At 40.6% G+C, this 14,958-nt stretch overlaps 1 protein-coding gene across 1 annotated transcript; it reads left to right on the forward strand.

Annotated features, from left to right (window-relative positions):
* Window positions 1-13,504: 13,504 nt before the first annotated feature.
* On the forward strand, window positions 13,505-14,915 carry PET117 (PET117 cytochrome c oxidase chaperone; the record flags this gene model as incomplete). The annotated part of the gene is made up of 2 exons (XM_084247336.1): window positions 13,505-13,600; window positions 14,766-14,915. 2 exons carry the CDS (start codon window positions 13,505-13,507, stop codon window positions 14,913-14,915), a joined length of 246 nt encoding a protein of 81 aa, XP_084103462.1.
* Window positions 14,916-14,958: the final 43 nt, after the last annotated feature.

A 14,958-nucleotide genomic window follows, 5' to 3' on the forward strand; every position in this document is an offset into this window, starting at 1 on the left:
AAATGAACTCCAATTAATACAAACCTAAAAGAGCCATACAGAGACACTATCGTCAAACTGTAGAAAGTCAAAGAATATGAGAATCTTCAAAGCAGCAAGAAAGAAATGAATCTTCATGTATAGGGGCTTATCAATAAGATTATCCACCAATTTCTCATCAGAAGTCTTGTAGGCCAGAAGGCAGAAGGATAGTAAATTTAAAGTGCTTAAAGAAGGAAAGAAAAAGAACATTATCAATGAAGAAATTCTGTATCTGGCAATACTATCCATCACAAATAAGGAAAAAAACCCACATTTTATTGATTAAAAAATATAACAAACTAGGAACAGAAGGAAAGGCCATATATGGAAAAAAAACAACAACCCATAGCTAACATCATACTCAGGGAAGAAAGATTGAATGAACAAGACAACAAAGCCCAATTGCACCACTTCTACTTAACATAGTACTGGGAAACATAACAGATCCACTAAATGAGAAAAAGAAACAAAATCCACCTAATTTTGAAAGGCAGGAGTAAAATTACCTCTTTTCTGAGATAATATGATCATATATATATATATATATATATATATATAAAATCCTGAAGATTTCACACACAAAAAGAGTTAATTAATTTAGCAAAGTTGCAGGACACAAAACCAAAGTACAAAAAATCAGCTCATTACTATAAGTCCACTTATTATATCATCAGCAATAATAAAAACACTTAGGAAAGAATTTAATAAAGGAAGAAAAAGACTTAGACAATGAAAACTCAAAACTTATTGCCTAAAAAATTAAAGGAGACATAAATCAATGTATTTCCTGAATTCTTGCACATTCAAAATGTTTCAGACTCTGAGATCAGACAAAACCTAAAACATTTTGAATGTGCAAGAATTCAGGAAGTACATTGATTTATGTGTTGATTCAGTACCAAACACAGTTTGGCTGGGTATAAATTTCTTAGGTCTCACTTTTTTTCTACTAGGACTTTACAGACTTTTTCATCTGTCTTCTAATATGAACTAGCTATGGAGTCTTGAGAGGAATCTAATTTTCTCTTTCAGTTACTTAATTACTTTGTATGCTTGCCTAAGGTAAACAGCAGGTCAAATAACCTGCTCAACATTGTTCAACATTGTTTCATTAAAACACTGATGAGGGTTGGTAGGGAAGCCCAGACCAATGATGAACAAAAGCTCCCTTTATAGTCTTAAACTAACAATTTCCAAGAACCTCTCAGCAACATTAAATGACGGCTTACTACTGTGTTTTAATTATCTTTTAAGTCAAATAACATTACTAAAACGTGTTTTTGGGTCTACTTTTTCCTTGGATATAATGTGCTCATTCAATTAGTAGCTTCACACTTCTTTTATTTCTGGAACATATTTTAAATTATATCTGTAAGTAAGTTTTCTGTTATGCTCAGTTTTCTTCTCTACGGATAGCAATTATGTATATTTTGAGTTTTCCCTAACTGCCTTTTCACATCTATCATTTCTTTTTCTAGTCTTTTTTTTTTTTTTTAAACTTTGGGTATTTCAATTGCAGTTTGCCTATTTTTCTCAACTGTGTCACTTTATCCTCAGCAGTGTCTTCTATTTCAAGAGTAGTGATCTGGAAATTGTCATTGGACACTGACTTGTGAGATGCTCTTTTGAAATTGCACTGCTTTATCTAACCTTACTGGTTAATATTTCATCCTTTCCTGTGGTAAAATATGTACAACATAGATTTATATTTTTAACCTTTTGTAAGTATACAATTCAATGGCATTAAGTACATTCACAATGTTTTGTAACCATAACCACTATTTCCAGAGCTATTTCATTATTGCAAGCAGAAATTCTGCACCCATTTTATAATAATTCCTTATTGCCTCTTTTCCAAACTCCTGGGTATCTTCTATCCCACTTTAATTTGCCTACTATAGGTATCTCATATAAGGAGAAGCATACCTTTCCTTTTGTGTCTTTTTTCCCCCACATAGCATAGTGTCACATGCTGTTTCCATATTATAGCACACAGTGCCCATAGTATATGTGTAGTGTCCATATTGTACCATGATTCAGAATTAATTTTTTTTAAGATTCATTTATTTATTTATACAAGCACTGGGTGCAGTCAGAAGCGCGGGAGGGTGAGAGAATTCACCAGAGCCAGAGCGGGGAGCAGAGCAGGCAGAAGGACCGAAGTACACTGCTGAGGGGAGCAGTGGGAGCAGCAGGAGAGGTCTGTCGCGCCATGTGAGACCTTCCTCTGGTGGCCGGGGAGCAGCTGGGAATCGAACCGGCGCTGCAGAGGCTGCGGGCACCTTCACAACCCAGCGCTCAACCGCTGCGCCACCGGGGAGACCCTCAGATTTAATTTTTTTAAGACTGAATAATATGTCACATATGTGTTATATAAATAAATACTTAAACATTTTGAATGTGCATTAATTCAAGAAATACATTCTTACAATCCTTCCTTAAATATGCCAGTAGAGAATAAATGGAGAAATGACATTGAAAATAACAGTAATGATCACTGAATTCATTTAAATATGGAACTAAAATGAAAACAAATGTAGGAATTATGGTTACAGAACAGAATGTAAATCTTATAAACTGGCAGTGAAGAAATGATATAACAAAAGTTAAGAAAAAGAGAGAAGGGGAAATATAAAGAACACTGATTTCCTCCATGTTTTAGAACTGGCAGTGCAAAAATATCACCTAAAGTTGATAAGCCATGCATAGAGGTGTAACATATGTCAAGCTATAAAGGTAAAGGTTAAAAACAATATCTATTATAATCAGGTGGTGGGGAGAGTGGATTTATACTGACTTTGTATGGTTTATAGGAGGGAGAAAAAAAATTCTCACGAAGATCCCAGGAAAGAATGCAGGTTGTGATAAGAGAATCTAACTGGATTGCAAAAGTGTGAAACAATGTCACCTACAAGGGTGGAAGAAAGGGTGCTGACTTAGTAACTTTGAAGTTCCTGAAGTCTGTAAGACTAAGAGCAATGGTACAGCGAAAAAAGCAAGGTACTCTAGTTGATTAACTGGTTTCCCATGAGGGTATGGACTGACACTCCTGTTCTGCTCTACATATATGCTGAAATTGAACAATTACATAAATGGATGGTGCATGATGGGAGTCAGGTTTCTCCCTGTGGGAGTGGGAATTAAGAGATAAACCAGGGGAAGACTCAAGAATGATCAATGTAGCACTGGATTACAGTCAGAGACCTGACTAATAACTTGTTTTACTGAATGTAGGTGGTTATATATGTAGAAGTATTTATAGAGATGGATATATACACAGATTTTTATACATGCATATATTTATTTTCTCTATCAGCTGAGAGGTCCAGCAAGAAACAATACTCCAGTAACAACAAGCATACATGGAACCCAGGTCTTGGTTTCTATTATTGTTCTTCAATAAAAGAAAGCAGAGTTCCTTGGAGAAATGGCAAATTATAGGACAGGAGAGGAAATACATAAGATGAACCTGGAATATTTTGTAATGCCAAAAAATGAAAGAAATATGAATGGATGGGGATGTGTGAAAGGGTACAGTAGCCAAGTGAAAGAGCTGCCAATGGCCAAAGTTGGAACAATTTGAGCAACAAAATAAAGTATGAAGTTATCTAAAATATAAAATAACTTCAAAAAATTAGTATCCATGAGTCTATAGGGATATAAATGAGTGAATAAATCAGTAGGTGGGGAGGAGAAGAGACAAATTTCCTGTGCAGAATTCCAACAGAATTATGTAGCTCCTCCATTGAATTCATAGCAATCAGTTCCAGTGCCAGAGGAAAATTTGAGAGAACACGTATTTACTATCTTTAATGATTTTCAAGAGTCATTCTGGTTATGATTTTTACCTTACAGGTTGATAGCTGGCTTTAGAACCTACGTTAGGAAGAGATGGGCCCCACTGCATTAGCTGTCTATGGGTTATAGGTGGTTATAGGGTCATAGACAAGGCAAGACTGTGTTTGTTTTTTAAATAGTCATAATGGGGCTTTATGGGGAGGGGAGTGCCATGTGGTATGCCCCCACAAGCTATAGTTGCTGAGAGGGGAACATTTACACAAAAGTTGACCACTGGTGCCATTTTGGCTGACACCCTCTACCTTCTTCCTAAACAAACCTCCCTCTTTCCTGTCTTCCTTCTTTTGAGCCCTGTCCCAAACAATGTTTTAATTCCTTGCTTTATGCCTCCGCCCTCACCTACTACGTTTCTGCCCACCATCTATTTCACTTTAAACCTATGCCTCTCTATTAATACCTCCCACTAGAGTACTGATGATTAATATTCTCTATGACAGAAGTTACTTTGAAATCCAGCTCTCCGAAATAGCTGCAAGGACCTGGCTTTGATTCAAACCCATGTAACACAAGCCAAATCACACACTCAGTGGTGAAGGCATTTTTTTCAAGTCACGCCCTTGCTCTTGCATGCGCGAAGGTAGAACAAGCATTGTTCCACATTGTGACCGTGTTGTTCAAATACAGGGAGATGATTACACTCCCCTCCATTTGTTTTCATCTCTTGGTCCTTCTCCAAGACCCTGATCTCCAACTGTCCATCTTTTTGATGTTTCCTCTTACTCAGAAGACACTGAAGGGGAAGGCAGAGGGTAGTATGCCATTGTAGTTTGGATCCACTATGAAGTTTTTAAGGTCAGCTTTATATTTTCATCTTAGAATGCAAGTTCAATCTGACGGCAGTGATTATGTCTCCCAGAGGTTTTACGTAAGAAGGGTTATCATGCAAGCAATTTCAAAGGGATTTCAAGGTTTGAAAACAACTCAGTGGGTGGGAAGAGGAGAAATGAGGTATCCTAAAGCTCCCAGCCTTCCATAGACTTGAGTATGAGCAGAGTTGCTCCTGAGGCTTTCAGTTTTAATGTCACCGCCAGCAACTCTCCAGCTCCCATTAGAAGTGACATTGAAAGGGGTAGGGCCTCTGCATGGAGCACTGTGGTCCCCTCCAAGAGTGCTGTGGTCACTCTAGGCAAATCTGGGTTAGTCCAAAGCTGACGGGATGGGAATTGAAGTGATATCAAGAAATCCAAATCAAGAAAAAGACAGATACACACAGTTCAGAAGTTCTGGCCTAAAAAAGCCAATTCTGTTAAATTAGCCAGGCTTCTGACTCTTCCATCCCAACAGACATAAAAATGGATATTTATATAGCACACAGGCATCAACTTGAGAGAATTTGTGTAATTCCAAATGGAGATTTGAAGATAATAATTATTCACATTTTCTTGCTATAACAGTCTTATAAAACATAAAAATAAAACCAACATAATCTATGATGCTATATATAATTATAAAAAGAAAAACAAACTGAACTTATTGTGGTAATCATTTCACCATATATGTAAATCAAACCATTGTGTTTTACACCTTTTTTAAAAAAATATTTATTTATTTATTTATACAAGCAGTGGGTACAGTCAGAGGCGCGGGAGGGTGAGAGAATTCACCAGAGCCAGAGGGGAGAGCAGAGCAGGCAGAAGGACCGAAGTACACTGCTGAGGGGAGCAGCGGGGCGGCAGGCGTGGTCTGTGCGCTATGTGGGACGCCCCGCCCGGCGGCCCGGGATCAAACCGGCACTGAAGCGGCTGTGGGCAGCCTCGCAACCTAGCACTCAACCGCTACACCACCAGGGGAGGCCCCTGTGTTTTACACCTTAAACTTACACAGTGATATAAATCTATTATACCTCAATAAAACAAGGGAAAAGCCCAACATATTGGGGCAGATTTAAGTATTAAATGTGCAGTAAATTTTCTAATAACAAGTCTGATTTTTAATCATTTATTTTTAAGATACATAATTTTATTATATTTAAAAAATGTAACATTCTAAAAGTTCCAAATTTTCTATCAATACTGATTCCCACAAGTTTGCAGTGCTACCACACACAAGCCAAGAAATGAAAGAAGTCATTAAATATTTAGAAATATTCAACACCAGGAACTTTAAAATCTGACTGTATGGAGTAACGGCTCAAAAAGCTATAACCTGCCTTTTTAAAAAAGCATTTTCGCTGGGGCCTCCCAGGTGGTGCAATGGGTTGAGCGCAGCGCTGTGAAGCTGTCTGCAGCCTCTGAAGCGTGGGTTCGATTCCTGGGCCAGCCAGGGCGATTCCCACGGTGCAGCAGATCTCTCCTGTCGCGCCCGCTGCTCCGCTCAGCAGTGTACTTTGGTCCTTCTGCCGGTTCTGCTCCCTGCTCTGTCTCTGGTGAATCCTCTCACCCTCCTGCACCTCTGTACTGTACCCCAGCTCTTGTATAAAAATAAATAAATCTTGGGCCTCCCCGGTGGCGCAGCGGTTGAGCGCTGGGTTGCGAAGCTGCCCGCGGCCTCTGCAGTGCCGGTTCGATCCCCGGCTGCGCCCCGGCCACCAGAGGAGGGTCCCACAAGGCGCGCAGACCTCTCCTGCCGCCCGCTGCTCCCCTCAGCAGTGTACTTCGGTCCTTCTGCCTGCTCTGCTCTCCCCTCTGGCTCTGGTGAATTCTCTCACCCTCCCGCGCTTCTGACTGTACCCAGTGCTTGTATAAACAAACAAACAAACAAACAAACAAATAAATAAATCTTTAAAAAAAAGTCTTTAAAAAAAATAAATCTTTAAAAAAAAGGAGAACTTAGAAAAAAAGCATTTTCTCTACAAGGAATCTTATCAGCTATACAAAAATATATACAGTTTTTATACTGAAGCTATATTGAGCTGCACTTGAATTCACATTCTTAGCAAAACAGTGGGCTGAGTACACAGGCATACTCCACATTACAAGCTAGCCATTTTCTGTCATCTTCATTTTTTTTAAAAGATTTATTTATTTATGCATACAAGAACTGGGGTACAGGCCAGAGGTGCAGGGGGTGAGAGGATTCACCAGAGACAGAGTTGGGAACAGAACTGGCAGATTGACTGAAATACACTGCTGAGGGGAGCAGCCAGCGAGTCAGGAAAAGTCTGCTGCGTCATGTGGGTTGCTACCTGGCTGGGGATCGAACCCGTGCTGCAGATAGATTCATAGGTTGTATCTTAACCCCTTGCGCCACTAGGGAAGCCCTGTCATCTTGGTTTTTTTCTTTCTCATCTTCGTCTTCTTCCTTTTCTTCTTCCTGATCTTCTAGTTCAACTTTTCTTCTTTGAGCCTGCTGGCCTGCCAGGGGCCTTCTTGCCTGCTTCACTTTGGCCCCTTTTGCCCACAAGGCGGTATGCAGGAATGTCTTTGCCCTGCTTCTCCATTACTTTAGCCACTCTCTGCTCATAGGTTATGTATCCTTGGCTGATTGTTCTGACCACATTTCACTCAATTTCTCTGCAGTCTCCCTAGTGGATCTTTGAGTGATATTCAGAGCAAAAGAGAAAGAAGGCTGTTGGAGGCCTTTTAGAGCACCGGGATCTTCTTTCTTTCCTTTATCACCTTTGGCCAGCTTTGTCACTTTTGGCATATCTTCAAACTTTGGCTTTTCCTTAGCAGACATGGTCTTCCACCTCTTGCAACATTTCTTGGAGAATTCAGTGAAGTTGACGGAGGAGTGCAGGTGCTTCTTCTTGTCCCCTTCATGGCAGGTTTGCATGAAGAAGGCTCATGAGCACATCTTGCTCTGCAGCTTGCTGGGGTCTCCTTTGCATTGGCTGGCAGAACTTCGTGGGCCTGATGGCAGATTTTCCTCTGAGTTCTGCCAGGCAGCCGCTTCCAACAGAGACACTTCCTGTCTGATTTTTTTTTTTAATGAAAAACTAACTTTTTCTGTGTCTAAGTTTTTCATATTAAATTTTATGTTAAAAATGTCTGTACATAAATGCTAGTAAGACATTTTAAGTGGTAATCTTTAATTCTTGGTAATCTTTAATTCTTAGTACAACAGTGGGCTGAGCACACAGGCATACTCCACACCTCATTACAGGCTAGTCATTTATTGTTCATCTTCATCCTTTTCTTCCTCATCTTTGTCTTTTCTCCTTTTCCTTCTCCTCCTCTTCTAGTTTACTCTTCTTTGAGTCTGGTGGCCTGACAGGGCCCTTGGAGAAAAAAACCTTCTTGGTACAGGAAATGACGGAAAAAACTTAAAGCCATTTTTCTCCTGTTCATAATTTTACATAAGATTTTTGTATCGCTCTCATGCATAGAGAGATAAGCACAAAACCAGTGTGCTTCTGGTTAATTTTCACAAACACCAGTTCCAGCACCCTGATAAGAAGCAGAATAATACCAGCACCTCAGAAGTCCCATTAGTGCTTTCTGCCTGTAAGCATTCTCCCTGTCCTCTCAACAAGGTAGCCATGGAACTGACTTCTGTCAATGGAACTTATAGAGATGTACATGTCCCTCAGTGCACATACACATGCGTTTTTGCTGGGTCTGTATTTGGGTGAAGTTGTTAAGTCATGGGGTTCTTACACATTCAGCTCTGGCAGATACAGCTGAAGTGGTTCACTTGACATGTTCCAGCTGTTTCCTGCTTTTGCCAACAGTTGGGATTGTGACTTAAAATCATTATATTTTAACAAGGATCCACAAATTTATAGTAGTCAAAATTATATCTAAAGGATCTAACAGCTCTTTTCTTCCATGAACAATAATAATGTGAACCTTTTTTCTGATAATGTGACTGGAATTCAAAAGAAAACTCAGTCACAACTATTTTGAAACAATGAAGATCTAATCCCCAGTTTCAGCAAAGGGGAGCCAGCTCTAATCCCCAGTTTGGGCAAGCACCAGGAGAGAGTCCACACTGCCGCCAGCTGAGATGTCACCAAGAGACTTACACAGCTGCAAGCGAACAGACATTTCCTAAACAAGTGAAGACAAGGTCTCACAGCCAGTGGCAGTGACAGGAGCTCTCCCCACCCTCTAGAGGGGGGACCACTGGAGGCTCACTGGCAGGAGGCCCTGATGTGCACTATTACCACAGGCCTGGGGATGATTAGCATTAGTCATGCTACTAATAGTTGTCTCAACCAGCAAGCCAAGAAACCAGTAGACATATCATTGTCCCCACAGTACAGAGAAAGAAACTGAGACTCCAAAGATAAAGGATTGTCTCTTAAGTTACACAGCAAGTGAAACCACAGCTCAGCTTCCTACCTCTTTTTGCTGCAGAACTTTGCTCACAGAGACCAACTTCTGAGAACAACATACTGCTAGAGTGTTGCAGGGCTCTCCTATTCAAAGGGAGGAATGGAGGACCTGAAAACAGAATTCCAAAGGTCCATGTGAACGGAGTGCCTCTCTCTGATGTCCATTTTTAGTGAGCACCCGTGAAGGGGGATGCGATCATCTCAGAAACTATTGGGAGTCCCTGTCAGTTTTTGTGTTTTCCCTGTTGATGCCTCTCTCCCCTCTCCCATCTGAGTATCCAGTCATTTCTCTTTCCTCTTTTTCCTCTCTTGAATGCTCGCATTTTTTTAATGTAGCTAAAATATGAAATCAGAGGATTCTAGATATATACATTGTCCTTGTACCTACTGACTGAAAATACATGTTCTCTCTTTTAAAAGTTTAAACCAGGTGAATTTAATCTTTTAGGTCTTTTGAAAATAAAATTAAGATGAATTAGATCTGTAACCATCTGACCACGAACTCTGGGCAAGTTGTGAATCACTCTGTGCCTCAGTTCCTCATCTGTAAAACTGGGACAATAACTGGGATAATCATCCTAATTCATAGGATTGTTATGAAGATGAAATGATTTGACACGTAAACAACTTTGTTTTTTTCACCTTTTAAAAGCAGCTTTTTGAGATAGTTATTCATATACTGTAACATTTATCCCTTTAAAGTGTATCACTCAGTGGTTTTTAGTAGATTCACAGAGTCGTGTATCCATTATCATGATCTAATTCTAGAAAGTTTTATCACTCCTAAAAGAACTCCATTAGCAGTCACTCCTCAACCCCCTAGCTCCCAGCACTTGACAACAGGTAATTTACTTTCTATCTTTATTGATTTTCCTATTATAGACATTTTATATAAATGAAATTGTGTCTTTTGTGACTAGCTTCTTTCACTTAGCATAACATTTTCAATATATCATGGTTCATCCATGTGATAGTATGCACAGTACTTCTATTTTTTTAAGTGTGTGTGTATATAATGTTTTTTCTTCTTGGTGCTTTATATTGTTTTCCTGCAATTTCTTTTTTCCAGCTTTATTGAGCCATAATTTACACATTAAAATTACATATATTTAAGCTGTACAATATGATTATTTGATATATCTATACATTGTGAAAGGATTACTATAATCAAGTTTAATAGTTTATCACTTCACATACTTATTTTGAGTTATGTGATGCTTAAGATCTACTTTCTCAGTAAATTTCAAGTATAGTAGACAGTATTATTAACTATAGTCACCATTTGTTCATTTCAACTGAAATGACCAATAGATATATGAAAGGTGCTTAATATCACCAACCATTAGGGAAATGCAAATCAAAACTACAATGAGATATCATCTCTCACCTGCCAGGATGGCTTTCATAAAAAAGACCTGAGATACGAATTGGTGAGGATGTAGAGAAAAGGACCTGTTGGTGAGAAGGTAAATTGGTACAGTCATTATAGAAAGCAGCACAAGGATTCCTCAGAATATTAAAATAGAGCTACCAGATAATCCAGCAATTCCACATCTGGGTATATATCCAAAGGAAATGAAATCTTGAAGAGTTATCTGCACCCCCTTGTTCACTGCGGTGTGATTCATGATAAGCATATTATAGAAATAACCTAAGTGTCCATTAAAGGATAAATGAATAAAGATTGTGATTCAGACATTAAAAAAGATAAATATTCTATGATCTCACTTATATGTAGAATCTAAAAAAACTGAACTCTCATATGCAGAGAGTAGAATGATGGTTGCCAGGGAGTGAGGAATTGGGGAGATGCTGGTCAAAGACTAAACAGCTTTAAAATGTGCATGCAGCTAAATATGCTAAGTGTTTGCTAGTATTATGAAGTGATTTTTTTATATTCCCTGTAGGTGAGTGGGCCTCAATTTAAAATTTTCTACCTTATAGTAGAATCTCAGTCTGTACTTACCTTTGTGATTATTTCAGAAGCATTTTTACCCACAGTCTCCAATGGGCTTTTCCACTTAGTGGGCATTAGTGGTGATTTACCATAGAGAGAAAGTGAGTGAGGAACTCAAGACCTGTTAGCACCTGGTTCCTGGAGGAGAGTTGTTAGAGGTTCTGACAAAAGCCAGGTCTTGAATTTTCTGTGTTGGGTGATACTGACTCTGCAGAAATAGATTCACATCCAAATTTAAGTTTGTTGTCTTCAATTGTTTGGGCTACTATAAGAAAAATACCATGGGCTAGGTGGCTTAGATGCGGACATCTATTTTTCCAGTTTTGGAAGCTGAGAAGTCTGAGATTAGCATGCCAGCATAGCCAGGTCCTCTTCCTGGTTTGTAGTTGGCTATCTTCTTACTGTGTTCTTAAATGGTAGAGATGCTCTAGTCTTGTCTCATTTTATAAGAATTATAATTCCATTATGGGGGTTCCACACCCATGATTTCATCTAAACCCAATTACCCAACCTTGATTTCAGCATAGGTTTATAAATGTTTAAACAGATAACCCACTTTTTTATTGTGATGTTAACACATACAGGATTTTTAAAATAATAAAAATACATTTAATTAAGAAAAATTGAAAAAATTAGTCACAATAGGATGAAAGCTCATCTAAGTGATATATATGTTCTAAGGCATGTAGCTCTGTTTTCCCACTAATAGAGGAAAATAACTAGACCCATGACAAGTAAAACACTCTAACAGATTTTTTTCTTTTAGAGAAATGTGCAAATATGCCCTGAATTAAACTGCTTTAACTCCAAGCTCTATTATTAAGGCAGAAACCCTGTTTTCCTATCCAATGGTACACTTCCCTCTGCCTTAGGAAAATGCTGCTGAACAAATGACATTTGAAAAGGATTTTAAACATTTATTACATTTCTTAAAGAGAAATATTTACCACATGCCATTTAGGCTGCCACCGACAGAGACTGGGATAGCAAAAATGAATGCTGGAGAAGCCCTTGGTTGAGGCTAACAGAGACCTAGTCCTAACCCTAACCAGTATTGTCCATTAGATATTCTGCAGTTTCTGGAAAGCCTAGGAAAAGTGAAGAATGGCCTTCTGCATAATGCCTTACGTTATTTTCAACACTCGGCTTCATTCTATCATTATGTTCCTAGTAATGTGGGCTTCAGGAATCGGCCTAATTTATAGGTAACGGAGGCCCCAAGGGTATAAAAGTGATGTCAAGGATGTCACCGGCGCCGAGACCAGCGCTTTTCGTACCTGGAGACAAGGAGGTGTCGCTGCCCAGTTAACATCTCGTTAGTTAGAGACTTTTATTTTAAGAAAAACCGGAGCCTAATCAACCAGCCCAAAGGGGCAAGGCAAATGCACATGACTTCAAGAATCCTTAAGCAAAAATTCCACCTCCTGGTGGTACCTCCCACCCAAAGCTGGTTTTGAGCGAAGCAACTGGGTCAGCTCTGCCATCTGAAGCGACCGGTCTGGTACAGGGGTTTGCAAGGGTAGCCCCGTGAGACTCCTGCACTCCCACAAGCCTCCCACCACAGGGAAGGGAGAACAAAATGAGGTGGTTCTGGAATAGAAACCCAACGCCCAGGCAAAGTTTGGGATTTAACTTTAGACGCAATCTCTTTAGAATTAAAATTAGAGGTGTTCTATTAATTCCAAAGGGCACCTGCATCTCTGTTTATAGCAGCACTATTTACAGTAGCTAAGCTATGGAAACAATCCAAATGCCCCAAAATAAATGACTGGATCAAGAAGATGTGGTACATATACACAGTGGAATATTACTCAGCATTCAAAAAAGATAAACATATGCAGTTTGCAGCAACATGGATGGAGCTGGAAGGGATCATGCTCAGCGAAATAAGCCAGAAAGAAAAAGAAAAATAACGGATGGTCTCAGTCATAGCAGGAATTTAGAAAACCTAAATAAGGGACCAGGAAAAAGACTAATTAATACAAAGTAAAAATCAAATCAACAAGCAACTATAGACCAGAGACACACTACAGTGGGGTTTGAGAGGAGAAGAGGGATTAGGGTCAGAAAAAGGGGGTGGGAATTGTATGGGGAATAGAACTAAAATGAAAATGCATACATTGTTCAAAGATGAAAAATGATGTAAGAATAATATACAATAAAATATTAATAAAAAAAAATAGAGGTGGTCTACCCGTGGCCCGGGGAGTAGGCTGAGGGCCCCTGTGTCGTAACGCCCCACCGGAAGCAGCGCTGTGCAAGGAGCAGGCGCGCTGTTCGGCTTTCGATTGCTTGTGCCTGGCAGCTGCCGGCGGCGCACGCGACGGCCGGGGCTCTGCGCTCGAGGGATTGAGCCTGGCTGGCCAAGGCGGCGACGCGCGGTCCGCGGCGGCCTTGGGGCCTCGGGCGGTGGGCGGTGGGCGGGGGCGGCTGCGGCGGCCGGCGCGGGGATGTCGAGGCGCTCGAAGGCGGTGCTCGGCCTCTCGGTGCTGCTGACGACGGCCACCGTGGCCGGCGTGCATCTGAAGCAGCGGCTGGACCAGCAGGTCGGTGTCACATGACCGTTTCTTCCGGGCCCGCGCGGCGGCCTCGAGCGGCCTTAGCACCGCGTGGGTGCCCGCGTCTCCTCGTCCTCCCGCCGCCGCTCTCCTCAGCGGTCCTGCCCTCCGCCGCAGCGCGGCCCGGCACCCCGACGCCTTCGCGGCTGCGCCCCGGCCGTACGCCCCTGGGCCCTGCGCGCTGCAGGCCGCGCGCCGCTGGAGAACCGGGGTGGGGTGGGGGGGGGTCCTTGCTGGCCGGCGCCCCGGAGCCGGGCCCCCCGAGGACGCAAGCCCGGGGCCGGTCTGCGGTTCGTTTTCTAGGCTCTGCCAGCTTCGGTGAAACGAATCTTCTAGCTAGCACTCGGGTCTCTAGAAAGTAGAAGCCGGGAAGGGTTTTCTTGGGGTGCATTCAGCAAGTTACCGCCTTCTTCCCAGGCCCTAAGTTGAATCTGAGCAATTGCAGGGCTCCTAAGATTTTGTCTGTAATAGACTAGGATTCCCCACCCTGAAAGAGGCTCATCTAAGGTGCCAGGCTCACGTTTCTGTAATTTTCTACTTGTCTTTAGTGTTTATCAAAGTGATGACCACTGTTGGACCTTTATTTCTATGGTAGTAGCCTTCTTTTTGTTTCCTTTTTCCCTCTTGTAGTAGCATTCCTTCCCCTTCTCTGTTAGTAATTCTGTGTAATTTTCACTTTACATACTAGGAAAAAACAGGTTTTTGTATTGCATTTTTACAGTTTGAAATTTTAGTAGCTTTTTTTCTTTGATGTTAATTGTTTAGTTAATTGGTAGCAGGAAAGTACTTAACAAAGTTGTTACATTAGTTCTTTTAAAGTAGGTGGTTAACACTTTAAAATGCAATGTGGCGGCAGTTTTTTCTTTTTTAATTATTTCCCATTAAGCTTTCTATACTAAATATTCAAGAATTTCTTAAAGTATGGCTCAGTCATCATTTCAGTGATAATGTGATAGATAGTACACTACCAGATTAATTTGATGATTTCTTTATACATTTTACATACATACAGAAAGTTGAAATAGTATTTGGGTATTTGGAGTTCTGAAAGTTTTAAATGATTTTCATGACACTGTAACTTGGATCTGAACGGCACAAGGCTGGGAACCACCTGTTCAGGGTATTACTGAAGTCTGTGTCTTACATTTTTTAGAGACTTCATGACGGAGTGATCAGAGACATTGAGAGACAGAATCGCAAAAAAGAAAATATTCGTCTTTTGGGAGAACAGATTATCTTGACTGAGCAACTTGAAGCAGAAAGAGAGAAGATGTTATTGGCAAAAGAATCTCAAAAAACATGACTTGAAATGAATGTGAAGTATTGATGGGATGGATGGTGTTGAT

The sequence above is a fragment of the Talpa europaea genome, assembly GCF_964194135.1.
Source record: "Talpa europaea genome assembly, chromosome: 11".
Lineage (NCBI taxonomy): Eukaryota > Metazoa > Chordata > Mammalia > Eulipotyphla > Talpidae > Talpa > Talpa europaea.